General features: G+C 44.2%; 2 protein-coding genes across 2 annotated transcripts in view; both read right to left on the bottom strand.

The window, feature by feature from the left end:
* Window positions 1-8362, bottom strand: part of fasn (fatty acid synthase) — a 38631-nt gene extending 30269 nt beyond the window's left edge. Inside the window, exons 1-2 of the mRNA XM_079182104.1 lie at window positions 8226-8362; window positions 3984-4119 (exon numbers count right to left, since the gene is read on the bottom strand). Of these exons, the coding sequence (XP_079038230.1) occupies window positions 3984-4110 (127 nt within the window). The 5' untranslated portion in view covers window positions 4111-4119; window positions 8226-8362. The remainder of the gene's footprint in view (window positions 1-3983; window positions 4120-8225) is intronic.
* Window positions 8363-10586: 2224 nt separating this feature from the next.
* Window positions 10587-13913, bottom strand: part of ccdc57 (coiled-coil domain containing 57) — a gene marked incomplete at its 5' end in the record, with an annotated part of 34838 nt that continues 31511 nt past the window's right edge. The window contains one exon of the mRNA XM_079182853.1: window positions 10587-10997. Within this exon, the coding sequence (XP_079038979.1) occupies window positions 10780-10997 (218 nt within the window). The 3' untranslated portion in view covers window positions 10587-10779. The remainder of the gene's footprint in view (window positions 10998-13913) is intronic.

Raw genomic sequence — 13913 nt, 5'->3', positions numbered from 1 at the left:
CAATGAACTAAGCTCACACCTATTTAACGCTAGATCTGTAGTTTCTGGAGCCACCTGGAGTGTGGCGCTCAGTAAGCCTGCACCCTGAGGAGGTTCTGCTCGTTACTCTTCGACTGCAGTGCAGCTCAGGAGAACCTCAAAAGACTACGGGTCTGCCTCTAGTTACACATAAGCAGCTTGCTGTACATCAGTCCTCTTTTCAGTTTGCAGGGACTCTCTTCCCCTTTCGGTTGGCCCTACTCTCCCATGATGCCTGTGTGTGGTCTAAACTGGCTCAGTCCAACCCTTTCAGCACATGAATGTGTGCTCAGGATGGTTGCCAGGCACTGAGGGATGGTTTTATATTCACAGAGAGGGAGGATTGGAAAGAGTGGGACAGCAGAGACATGAGGGAGAGAAAAAAGGTACGCCAATAATACGTCAAACAGTTTAGTGGAATGATATAGAATGCACGGGGATCAACCTTTGGGTGTGAGGCCCCGTTCAGACCCAGTTTAGATCTGTGTGAAAAACATCAGCCCCCTCATTCATATGAATGAGTCCAGTCTAGTAACAAAGGGCTCCGGGCCTCTGGCTAGGCACCGCACTGGCCAATCAAATCCATGCAAGCACACATTCCTAGTGGATCACTTCGGAACTTTAACCACAGCACAACATGATTCCTCTGGTCAGCCATCTGATATAAAACGACACACTCAGCACAGACACACACCACCAGTGATTCCTGTTGTTGTTTTTGCACAGAGTTTCCGTCGTTACGTTTGTTTGCACGTCTCAATGAGAGTGTCATTTTCCATGCAGAGCCTGTCCAGCAGCGCTGTAGCTCAACACACGTCATCACACTCCGTTATCGTTTAAAGTGAGAAAGAGTTTAACCGTATCAACGAGACGGATAAGAGGTCCTCACTCTGTCAGTATGTTAGTGATTGAAGCTCAATGACTACAGTCAGAGATGCTGCACAGAGGTACAGGGCGGATGGATACACCGAGTTTGAGTTACGTGCTATAATTATTTATTTATTGATCCAAACAAAGGGTTAAATGAGATCTATTGTGTAAATGAGTCAGCAGAGTTGGTAGGTGTATTGTTTAACTTTGGACAGGTTTCCCCCAGCTTCCTGACTCTATGCTAAGCTAGGCTAACCTTAGCCTAACTTCCACTTTCCTTCACATCACAAAATGTTTTAATTCAGCGTTACTCAACAAAACACACTGTGTGTTTTAGCTCTAACAAGAAGAAAAAGAAAAGTAAAGCAGCTAAAACATGGCATTTAAGTTACTTATTTTTCCAAGAAACATTTCAAATTTAAGTTCTGTTAAAATCAAAAAAATGTAAAAGGAGAAAAACAAGTATAAAACATGTTAAGACCAGAAAGGAATGCCTCAGGAATGGAAGCTCGGCATTTTGTGATGTAACCTCATTCACAGGAACAAAGACAACATGGCGCCATGTTTACCATCCATGTTCACACCATGTGTTCACCCAGCCTCCAGGAAGTCTACTTTGGTGCTTATTGTCTATTGGAGTCCCTGTCCACCGCGCTCTACAGTCAGTCCATAACGGTTATGAGAGCAGCAATGATCAGTGTGCTACTTATTTCTACTCATGACAGTGGAGGTGCTGAGCCTCATAAGTGGTTTACTGTCTCCTCCACACGACCTGCACTGAGAGAGCTGGTAAATACCTGCTGAGCTGCTCTGTGTGTGAGAACAGAGATCAGTGACTGCTGTGTAAGGAACTACTTTTAACAAATGGACTGCTCTTGTTAGCCGGCTAGCCATGCTAGCTCCTGCAATTTAGCATTTTGCCAGTAAACTGCACTGGGTGAAACCAGGGTCAACCGACCACAGCGTGATACATGGATCAGACATAAATTCATGTGTTGCAGTTGTATTCTTATGGCATGTGTGACAATATTTCAGCCCCATTCATTCAACAGCAACCCTGGTGGTGTGAAACAGACTGGAGAGCAAGTAAAACATGTTTTGATAGATAGTTTTGAGATATATATATATATACACACACACACTACCGTTCAAAAGTTTGGGGTCACCCAGACAATTTCAATTTTCAGTTTCTTCGCAATTTCTCGCATGGAATAGCTTCATTTCTAAGAACAAGAATAGACTGGCGAGTTTCACATGAAAGTTCTCTTTTTCTGGCCATGTTGAGAGTATAATCCAACCCACAAATGTGATGCTCCAGATACTCAACTAGCTCAAAGGAAGGCCAGTTTTATAGCTTCTCTCACCAGCATAACTGTTTTCAAGGGTTTTCTAATCATCAATTAGTCTTCTAAGGCGATTAGCAAACACAATGTACCATTAGAACACTGGAGTGATAGTTGCTGGAAATGGGCCTCTATACACCTATGTAGATATTTCATTAAAAACCAGACGTTTCCACCTAGAATAGTCATTAACCACATTAACAATGTATAGAGTGTATTTCTGATTAATTTAATGTTATCTTCATTGAAAGAAACAGTGCTTTTCTTTGAGAAATAAGGACATTTCTAAGTGACCCCAAACCTTTGAACGGTAGTGTACATATATATATATATATATATATATATATATATATATATATATTCATTAAGTGTCAGCTTCTTGATCCGTGTGTCAGTGTGACGTTTCGTAGTCTGACGGTCACAGACGTCTCAGCCTGAATTATGAGTTTTACTTTTTGGTATTTGTCTAATATCATAGTTTTCTTTTCGTTTGTAGAATGCTCCGCTCTGCTGACAGCAGGCTTGTCCACGTTTGTGATTGGTCAGATGCTGCAAACCCCAGCCCTTTAAGTGAACCCCTCACAGCCAGATTGAGAAACCCTGGGCTGCGGTCCAAAAGTCCAAAGATGACCTCCTCACGTCTATTCCTAACCACTTTTCCTTGACCTCTATTGAAAACATCATGGGGTCAAGGAAAGATGTGAAGGAGAGTTCATGAGGAGTTAGGAAAAGACAACTGTGGTGTTCAGAGAATCCGACTCCACTTTCACTAAGCTACGTCATTATGATGCGACGGAGGATGTCACTGACGTTGGTCTGCCAATGAAACTACAACGACGAAGAACTACAAAAAGCACAACTAAAACATGACCCCATGAAATCTGTTCCTCATCAGCATGCAGGCTTTTTAAAGAGCTTGATGATCTACTTTCCTTTCGTACAGGAAGGTCCAGTGTTTCCTATGCTAAAGGGGCTGATAAAGGAAGCATTGAAGCACCTTTCCTTAGCATTTAGAGAATTCAAACACTTAGATACTTCCGGGTTAGGAACCTTCCTCAGCAAAAAGGACTATTCAACTGCACCCTGGTTGACTTAGAGTGGATAACCAGCAATGTAGGACTTTTCATGGGATGGTGGTTGTTAGGGTTAGTGACATATTGAACTGGCTTCATAGTACAGGGCCCCGGTCTGATCCTTAAAGGTATACTATGTAGCATTGTTGGTTGTTCTTTGTAAACACACAGCATTTAAAGTTGGCTCCTCCTATTCGGCTCAACGAGTGAGAGAGTGAGAGAAAGAACACCCTCAACTCTGCACAACCCTGAGGAAAAGGTGATTGCTGCAATCAATGGCTTCCTAAAGCTCTACAATACAACTAGTGCCAGCTACCAGGACTTAAATAAGAACAGCAATGCGTCCTCGAGGCATCCTGGTGGGTTAAGAAGCTCACTCTGAACCGCAACGACATGGGTTAGAGTCCAGGAGGCCCCGTCTCTCTATCCCCTTTATTTCCTCTCATGTCTACGGTCGTCTAAAATGGAAAACTAAAACGTCTTCCTACTCAGAATACACTGACAAGTCATGTCACTGTAGCTGCCGTTAGTGTTTGTGTTGTTGTGTGTTGGAGGAGCGCAGTAGTGCATTTTAGATCTAATTACCATTCAATCAGAACTGTCAGTCTCTGTTCCAGTTCTGTTTCATGCAGCACAGAAATGAACAATCAACCAAATCCAGCTGAATGAGGGGTCTCACCTGGTGTCCACCGCCGGTCGTCCTCCGTCACCATGTCCACACCACCGATGAGGTTTTCCCAGAATTCCTCCAGGTTGTTGGACTCGGGCAGACGGCCCGATATCCCTGCTATGACTATCTCATCCATGCTGAATGACTGTGAGCAGAGAGAGAGACATGTCAACAATAAGAGTAGACGGGCTGTACACACTGAGACATTAGTTGGTCCTTAACACTCGGCATGCTTTTCTATACTGAAGATCAACACTGTTCACCATCAGTGGACATCACTGGAACAATAATCAGCTCAAAACTAAATGTTCCATGGAGCAGCATGCTAGAAATCAAACATCATACTTTCAGACATTCTTTGAATAATGTCGATACAGAAATGTCTTTATTGAAAATGTTTAGTAATAAGTAAACGACTGATATATTTGACTTTAGGAAAATCATGAATAAATCTTTTCCAAAGTAATTGTATGATTCAATTCTTACCATGGTCTAGTGTTGATCAAGTAAACAAAAATCACAATCAAATAGTACTGTTGAATCACAATGCATATCCAATCAGCACATAACTAGCTCTACTATTAACACTAACAACACCAATGATGTCTGCTCCTCAACATTCTGCACAGACCGTGAGGTAGCTTCACTGTCAGCATGTCTGACACCATTTGTTCAAATGCAGCATTGAAGAAAGATCACACTCATGTCCTCGACTATTCTATCCTCAACCTGATGGTTTAGTGTTACTGAAGACAAGCTGGAACTAATACACTATTGTGTATAATAAATAGGTTGTATGCTACAAAAAACAACATTATATTTGTTAATAGCAAAGGTTTGTCTTTGCAGTGAGCTGATAGTGAGGCTAGCTGGTTCACTGAATGCGTACCCTAGCAGACACATTTCATCAGTGCAACACTCACTATACAGTTATTCTACACATACATATATATACAGTCAGCCGATGGCAACAGAAGTGTGTGGAATAGCCAAATGCCTTGAAACTCTTTACCATAGCAAAACATGAAATATGAAAAAAAGGTCTCTGTGGCAGTAATCCCATAATTCACACGAGACATGTGTCCGTATTGAAGCGTGTGCAATTGTGTTGCCGTTGACTGGCAGGTTTGGGAATGAGAGTCCCTCTGAGCATGCATGAGAGAGCACTCACAGCAGACACTGTCGTCCGCTGATAGACCACTCTGTGTACATGAGTGAGCATATCCACGCTGTACTCTGTGTGTGTGTGTGTGTGTGTGTGTGTGTGTGTGTGTGTGTGTGTGTGTGTGTGTGTGTGTGTGTGTGTGTGTGTGTGTGTGTGTGTGTGTGTGTGTGTGTGTGTGTGTGTGTGTGTGTGTGTGTGTGTGTGTGTGTGTGTGTGTGTGTGTGTGTGTGTGTGTGTGTGTGTGTGTGTGTCTTTGTTCTTGTTTCTAGGCCAGGGACAGACCCATGGACCAATGGGCTAGCAGTGAAAGTGTGTCACCAGCTCAGACCCCTCCCCTCATGACACACTGTACACACATGGAGTTATATCTTATATCCCCATGTCTGGTCTGGTCCCATGTGGACAGGGAAATGAATGTCAAACATGTATGTCCTCAATCTTTATGATGCCGTCATTATGTCAATAGATACAAACTGGGACAAGCAAATCGGTTACTGACAGTCTGGCTAGCTAGCGTGAGTTGCTATGTAATGTTAGCTGTGGTAAGTTACCGGTCTTCCTGTCTGATAATGGATGCGTGAAGTGAAGGACTCCCTCCTCTTTGATTCTAACTAACCTGAGCTTCACCTTGACCATCGTCAGCCTCTCTCGTCCTTACCAACCCGTTTACCAAACTCCTCTGAAACTCCAAAAACTAACGAGCGAAGTGTACAAGGATTTAGAGCGATCACATTTTGGGAAAATATAGGATATGTTTGAGACAGTGGACACTGCCGACATTTCCCATAATGCACTGTGATCACTGTGTTTGCTAAACATATAGCTGTGATGTTGTATTCAGATTACTGGTATCTACACCTACACAGTTGTAAAGTCAAAAATAAATTCAGTTGAGCACCTTTAATACCTGATCAACTCAAAGCTGAACCAGAAACAGTAGACAAGGAGGTCAGAGTCCATCAGTGCAGTGGTACTGTGGTAGAATGAGGGATGTGACGGTTCTATCATTGGCTGTCTTCTGTACACATAACAAGTCCTGGCCATCACAATGAGACGGTGAGCCCGGGGAGAAGCAGGATGACGGGCTGTCCCGGCCCTTTGTGAGGCTCAGTAGCTGAAGGGATTTGGCCTCCAGGACACTCAGGCCAGGGATTAGAACTAATGTAGCACATTCAGGACAACATCTAGCCTCACCTGACCCAGATCACACACCATCTATTAGTGTATACTATTTGTCAACACGCATACAGTAGAGTTACTCAGCCCCGCTGCAGCCTCATGCTGGACTCAAAGTCAGCCCAAGTTATATTCAAAAGGGATGAGCGACTGCATTGTCTTCTACACTTATTACAGGCCGATTCAGTCGGTGGTCTGATGGGTTACATCCGGCCCAGAAGTAACCTGCGAGTGGCCCACATAAATCTGATATATGACAGAGTATGTAAACTACATATATAGTGTATGGAGGTATAACGAGTGCGTCATCTCGCTTCCTTGAGACAGCATGTAGATCGGTTAGCTACACCACCAATCATTCCTTTAAACGTGGTTCTGACCACGCTGAGTCGCTTTAAAAAACATCTGGCTACTGACAGATGGACAGAGAGAGGGGGGAGACAGAGGGAGGGAGAAACTGGTAGAGAGATAGAGACTGGTATTGTCAGCTTTCTGCACTTTGTGATGTGCCTGCATCAGACATGTTTTCATCTCAAATGTGAAACAGTGATCATTGCTATTTTTGACTAATTAATTTGCACTAGTTTGAAATGTGTCATTACAAAATGTCCGGCTCATCTACATTCCCTGCTTTTAAAATCTGGCCCTATTGAAACAGCAGTTGAATAGCCGTGCCTTGTTGCATTCATATCAGCCCTGACATTCTGGATGTTAGACTGCTGAGCTCATCCTGCAGCGCACACCAACAAGACCTGACTCGTCACACAGCCCGGTGGAAAGAGCCTGAGGGCAGAAACAACACAAATAACAAGTGCAAAACTAGCAGCACTCTGCAGGCAACTGTGTGACCCTCCTCAACGTGACACAACTAGGAAAACTAATCATTCTCGTCATTGACATGACAAGAATGTCTCTTATACAAGTTCAAATTGAATAGATAGATAGATAGATATAAAGTTATATTAATTAAAATTGTAACTTGTGTTGTTTAGTTTTGATTACACTCAAGCCTCATATCTAAGCTGACTGCCTGGCAGCCCCCTGCCTCCACACAGCAAATTCCTCAACCACATGGAAAAGTTAGCAAACTACTCTGAACGTACTCTTGTATTCATGTCATCAGTTATTTCCTGCTTTAACAAAACCATGTCATAGTCAGAGACTCTCCTGAATCAGTCGGTGACTATACAAGGGGGAATTCCACATTCTAATCTCAATACAATGGCCTTCATTTGGCTTGTTCTCATCCAGCAGCCGTGGCCCCACTGTAACACACAACAAGTGAAAGACACCTTCAAATCAGAGGAAGGCCACGTGAGTTCACAGTCTGCCATTCATTCTCTCTTCAGTTAGTGTGGCTGCTGGCCTCAGAGACCTACTAGTCCTCATCCTGGACAGAGGCCTCCCTGTAACGTTACTAGTCACACTTATCATTAGGATGTCTCTACGGGGATCATCATCTGTATTAATAACAGAATAACACAGAGCAGCCCTGCTGACTGGGGCAAGTATACCAATCTTTCTCGTTTTTATCCCATAATGCAATGCATAATAGTCGTGATAAATAAGTAGCACCAAAGCTGCTGTATAATCACTTTTCCTTTAGGTCTGAATATGATCCACCGACATAAACGATTTCCATCAATAGGACACAGACAAACTATGCGAACCATTTGTAAAAGTTAGAATTCATGCTGAGACAGTATGTAACATCACGATGAATACTTTGTTACTAGAAAACTAAATGTCATACGTTAACTAAACGACTATCTTAATAAAAAACAATGACACAGTGAACAGAAGTTGGTCTTTAGTTGTGTGTAGCCTACTATTGTTCCGTCTCGAGACAATAAAGTCACGCATACTGTCAGTGACGACGCAGCTAATGACAGTTAGCAAAGTTAGCTTACCGGTTTGCCCAGGTGGTGCTCCTCTTACTGTGACTGCAGTGGGGAATGTCTGTCCCGGTCGTTTCCACTGTCTGGAAGGGTACCAGAGGCTTCTTTCACTCTCTTCTCTCTGATGAATTTAAATGTCTCACATTCTGCCTGGCCACGCCACATGGGCTGACAGTTTGGCTTGGCCGCACAGTCCAATGAGAAAAGAGGCAGGGCTCTCGGATCCAGCCAGTGATGGAGCAATTCGTTGAACGCCCCTGAGTCAGAGAGAGAGGAGACCAGTGAGGCGGGGTTACTGAAGTTCAGTCTCTCTCCTCTAGCCCCGCCTCGCCGGCCGACCCCACTGAGGACGATATAGTGAAGCGTGCATGCATTAAACTGTGCAGTTTATAGGATATATGTTACTATTTTATAGAGTTTATTTTGTATCGCGTTGGTAGCGCGTGAGTGTTGATGTGTGAGTCAGTGAACAGACATGCACGTGTCAGCTAGCCCAGCTATCCTCGGCCTGCTGCAGCAGCAGCAGTACCCTGGACGGGGGGGGGGGGGGGGGTGTGGGTGTTGGGTGCAGAATGCTGCTCACCAGCATACCGCCAGGATTAGCTTCCCTTCACTGACACGAGTGTCATTAGTTTGACAAGCATTTGGTCATAAATCAAAGTGAGGGGCAACGTGAAATGTGATGAATGCACGGTGTTTGTTAAAAGGGATCTACGTTTTCACAATTCATCCTCTGGGAACAATCACTGTGTCGCGCTTTAATCAGCTGGTTGTCTGGTATTTTATTAAAAAAAGTGAATGTCATGGTGGTGCTAGAATATCAGACAGTTGATCATGAATTACCATTACAACACGCCTACATTTTCTAGGGAAAAAATGTGTATCTGTACATAATTTGGTGCTATCCATACCCGTTCTGTGAGTATTGTGTTACTTTCATAAATAATCTCTGGAACTGATAATGTAAGACACTCAGTGATGGTGTGCTGTATTGTCCATCCATCAGTCACGTTAGGCCTACTACTAGATATGAATCACAGGCTGCTGGGCTGTGAACCTTCAGTAGGTTCATGTTTAAACCTCACACCGCAGCACTCAGCGTGAACCTGAAGACCGGCGTCGGGACACGAGGGTACACACACCAAAGCGTTCTGGATGACATGCAAAAAGGCCAATCACAAAGCGTGGGTGTGAGACTTCGTCCAATAGCAGCAGAGGGGAGGGTGCTGTTCAGAGATAGGGTGATTAAAAGGCGGGACCCAAGCTATGACGTAGCTGGGAAAGCTCGTCTGACTTCTTGGGGTTACTGGCGTTCATCATTTCCGATAGCATGATGTTCTCAGGGTAGCTCTTTTTTCTACTGACCTACTGTGCAACAGTGATAAGCTTTAAGAGAATGACCTAGTGATCAATAGTGAAACAGACAGACGGCTTCTTCGGAAGTAGCCATCCTTTTTTTATGGACTGGCACATTAATGCATACCAATTAAAACATGTGTTTCATAGAAATCCGTTGCATGACACATGTTTAATAGAGATGCATTTCATAGCCTATGTGCAATATAACAGAGGATTGAGCTCTGCAGCATCATTTCAGTATGGTGGGAGTCTTTAACAATGTTGAGTTTCTGTTCATATTAGTGTCATGGTGCGCATCACTTTGTGGTTTTAATTCAAAGGATTTCTATGCTATTTTATGTTTTTATTGAAGAGTTGAAAGAAGAGAGATGACAGCAAATGTCAGAAGAGATAGTGATGGGGGATGACATACAACAAAGGTCCCAGGGAGTTCTTGGTCGGTGCTTTAACCACGAAACCACCAGGGAGCACTGACTGTGGTCAGGACCACATTCACAACTTAATTCTACTTTTGGGACCCTAACCCTTTTCCCTGGTGGGTCACTGTCACATTGTCTTTTGTAGCAGTTAAATCAATTAAGATAATCAATCAATCTGAATTTCCCTCTCGAGGGAGATTATCCAAGAAGTGGTTGACAATCAACTGAAACTTTTTTCTTTTTTGACTATTTGACAATTTGACTAACACATCTTGGAACTGTTTTTAAGAAAAGAAAAGAAAAAAGTGATTTTACTACAATGCAATGATACATACAGAAGGGCCTTCACATACATTAACAGGTACTATTGAGCATCACACACCAGGCACTATTTTTGTCGTGGTCCCTTAACTGCTCACTGCCTGAGTTCTGATGTTGGAAGGAGCAGCAGAATATAAAAGCATGTTCTTACCATACGTTTTATTCTGAAATGCATTGAAGAATCATGTGTTTTGGTGTTTGAAGCCGTTCTTGATTTGGAGTGCTTTTACACATGTTTGTACTCATGCTACCAGGATTATTTTGATGAAGCTATAATTAAATACAAATTCTAAAATCCTTCTTCTCATTAAAACCCTCCCTTTCAAACTCCCTCGTTTGTGATGCAGGCTTTCTGTTATGAATCTGTGTCTGATCGGGGGTTATTTTCATAGATATGACAGTGTTCTCACAAGCTGAAGAGGACTCTCCATAACCAGCACACTGACAGAGTGTCCAATATGTGTGTGTCAGTCTTTAACATTGTAGTTTCTGATCTTGCAGGTCCTGCCAGTGGATCCAGGTCTGCTGGTCTTGGTAGTGTCTGATGGGGTTTTAGAAGGGCACCTCCTCTGCTGCACCTCGACTGGGGGCTGGCCATGGATGGGAGCACAGCTACCGTGCACCGTCATCTGGACCCCAGCATCACCAGAGTGGGCCACCTCCTTCCTGCTCAGCTCACCCTTGCCTTTAGGTGCAGACAAGAGTTACAGATGACACATTTTCGTTTGCTGGTGTCTTTATTCAGGGGTGTGTCCAAGTGGGGGACTGTGTCTTAAAACAATGTCGTAATAATGGAACACCAAAAACAGAAAGTTGAAGATGTGCCAGGATGCATCCGAGCTACCATCATTTTCCTTGTTAGAATTAAGGCACAGAGCTAGATACAGATCTACATACATATCTAGATACAGATCTACATATAGAGCTAGATACAGATCTACATACATATCTAGATACAGATCTACATATAGAGCTAGATACAGATCTACATATAGATCTAGATACAGAGCTTGATACAGATCTACATACATATCTAGATACAGATCTACATATAGAGCTAGATACAGATCTATATACAGATCTACATACATATCTAGATACAGATCTACATATAGAGCTAGATACAGATCTACATATAGAGCTAGATACAGATCTACATATAGAGCTAGATACAGATCTATATACAGATCTACATACATATCTAGATACAGATCTACATATAGAGCTAGATACAGATCTACATATAGATCTACATACAGATCTAGATACAGATCTACATATAGATCTAGATACAGAACATTTCTATCTCTTGCTGGGTTTCCACGTTGCAACTGTACGGTATCTTCTAGCTCATAAAGACATGAGAGGAAAATGATCTGACCTTTACTCATACAGCAGTTTAATATCTGCAATAAACGATTGGACCCAGTGAGGACAGTTATCATAAGTGTACGGAAACCTTGTGCAAGGTTTGTCTGGTTTCACAACTATCAGATGGCATGAAGCTGATCACAGCGAGTGTGTGTGCCTGATCTGGTTGAGAAATTGTTCCCTGGATAGTTGACAGAGACTACAGCCACAAATTGGGCAACAACCTTCCCTCCATGTGTCCAGCTGATCCAACCACTGCAACTGTGCTCATACTGGACCGAGTGGTTCGATTTTGTGACAAAGTGATATTGTGAGGACGTACTGTCCCTAACACAGGGATGAATTACTGAATGCAGACAGAGCTTTTAAATCCCTGTTCACACAGGACTCCACTGATCATAGGACTTCATGTATACCAGGCTGGGTAAAGGGTCTTTATGATTCAGTACAGCCAGCCTGAGACATGAGAAATAAGCAGCTGCTTAGAGCGCCGTCGTCTGTAGGGGTCCCCAAACATGCACAGAAAAGACAAAGGCTGAATCCACAGGTCCACCCGCCACACTTGTAGAACGAGACCTGGCAGATTCTGGTCTTACTAACCGAGATATGCTGTCACCGTCACATCTAGTCTGTAAGGTAAGGTTGTAAAATGCACAGGGCCTCAATGGTTTACATGGATATGACTTCTAGTTCCTAACCTTTGACCCATCTTGTAACCCAAGTATCAGTTGCACTGATATTGGTAGTTTATGAAAGATCTGTACAGGGACTGATGCTTTACACCAGTGATTTTCAACCAGTGTGCTGTGAGAGATAGTCAGGTGTGCTGTGGGAAAATGTCCAATTTCACTTAAAATTAGTGAAATAGATGTCATGTGTTCATTCTGTACACATGACATCTATTGCACTGCTGTCCATCCTGATAGAGGGATCCCTCCTCTGTTGCTCTCCCTAAGGTCTCTCCCTCTTTTCTCCCTGTTAAAAGGAGTTCTTCCTGTTCCGATGTGAGGGTCCTGGGTCAGAGGATGTCACGTGTGTACAGATTGTAAAGCACTCTGAGGCAAATTTGTGATTTGTGATTTTGGGCTCTACAAAAATAAATTAAATTGAATTAATCGGTCCAAAAAATATTATTTAGTTCCTGCAAATTATTTGCCATTGTTGTGCGTCTGAGCCTGCAATATAGTGGCTGGCTAAGTAATGAAATACTCTTCCATGCCAGTGGGTGGTAGTAGGTAGTGCAATAATGACCTTGTTCATTTAAGACAGTAGAATTAAATGATGTGCGGGAGAGGTTTCCGTGACAAGATCCATCCATCCATCCATCCATCCATCCATCCATCCATCCATCCATTCTCCTCCGCTTATCCGGGGTCGGGTCGCGCTGGCAGCAGGCCAAGCAGGCTGACCCAGACTTCCCTCTCGCCTGCAACATTTTCCAGCTCATACTGATTCTGGGGGATCCCGAGGCGTTCCCAGGCCAGCTGGGAGATATAATCCCTCCAGCGTGTTCTGGGTCTTCCCCGGGGTCTCCTCCCAGTTGGACATGCCCGGAAAACCTCCAGTGGGAGGCGTCCAGGAGGCATCCTAATTAGATGCCCGAACCACCTCAACTGACTCCTTTCGACACGAAGGAGTAGCGGCTCGACTCCAAGTTCCCTCCTGATGTCCGAGCTCCTTACCCTATCTCTAAGGCTGAGCCCGGCCACCCTACGGAGGAAACTCATTTTGGCCGCTTGTAACCGCGACCTCGTTAAGTGAGGGTCGGAACGTAGACCGACCGTTAAATTGAGAGCGTGGCCTTCCGGCTCAGCTCTCTCTTCACCAAGACGGTCCGGTGCAGCGCCTGCTTTACTGCTGCAGCCGCACCGATCCGCCTGTCGATCTCCCGCTCCATCTTACCCTCACTCGTGAACAAGACCCCGAGATACTTGAAATCCTTCGCTTGCAGTAGGCACTCCGTCCCCACCTGGAGGGAGCACCATGGCCTCGGATTTGGAGGTGCTAACTCTCATCCCCGCCGCTTCACACTCGGCTGCGAACCGCCCCAGTGAATGCTGGAGGTCACGATCCGAGGAGGCCAACAGGACCACATCATCTGCAAACAGCAGAGAAGTGATCCCGAGACCCCCGAACTTGACGTTCTCCACCCCCCGGCTGCGCCTAGAGTCACGAACAGGACCGGTGACAAAGGGCAGCCCTGGTGGAGGCCAACACCCAGCCGAGAATG

The sequence above is a fragment of the Pholis gunnellus genome, assembly GCF_910591455.1.
Source record: "Pholis gunnellus genome assembly, chromosome: 21".
In the NCBI taxonomy this organism is placed as follows: Eukaryota; Metazoa; Chordata; class Actinopteri; order Perciformes; family Pholidae; genus Pholis; species Pholis gunnellus.
Note: the sequence above shows the minus strand (reverse complement) of the source record. Positions and strands in the feature narration are given on the sequence as shown.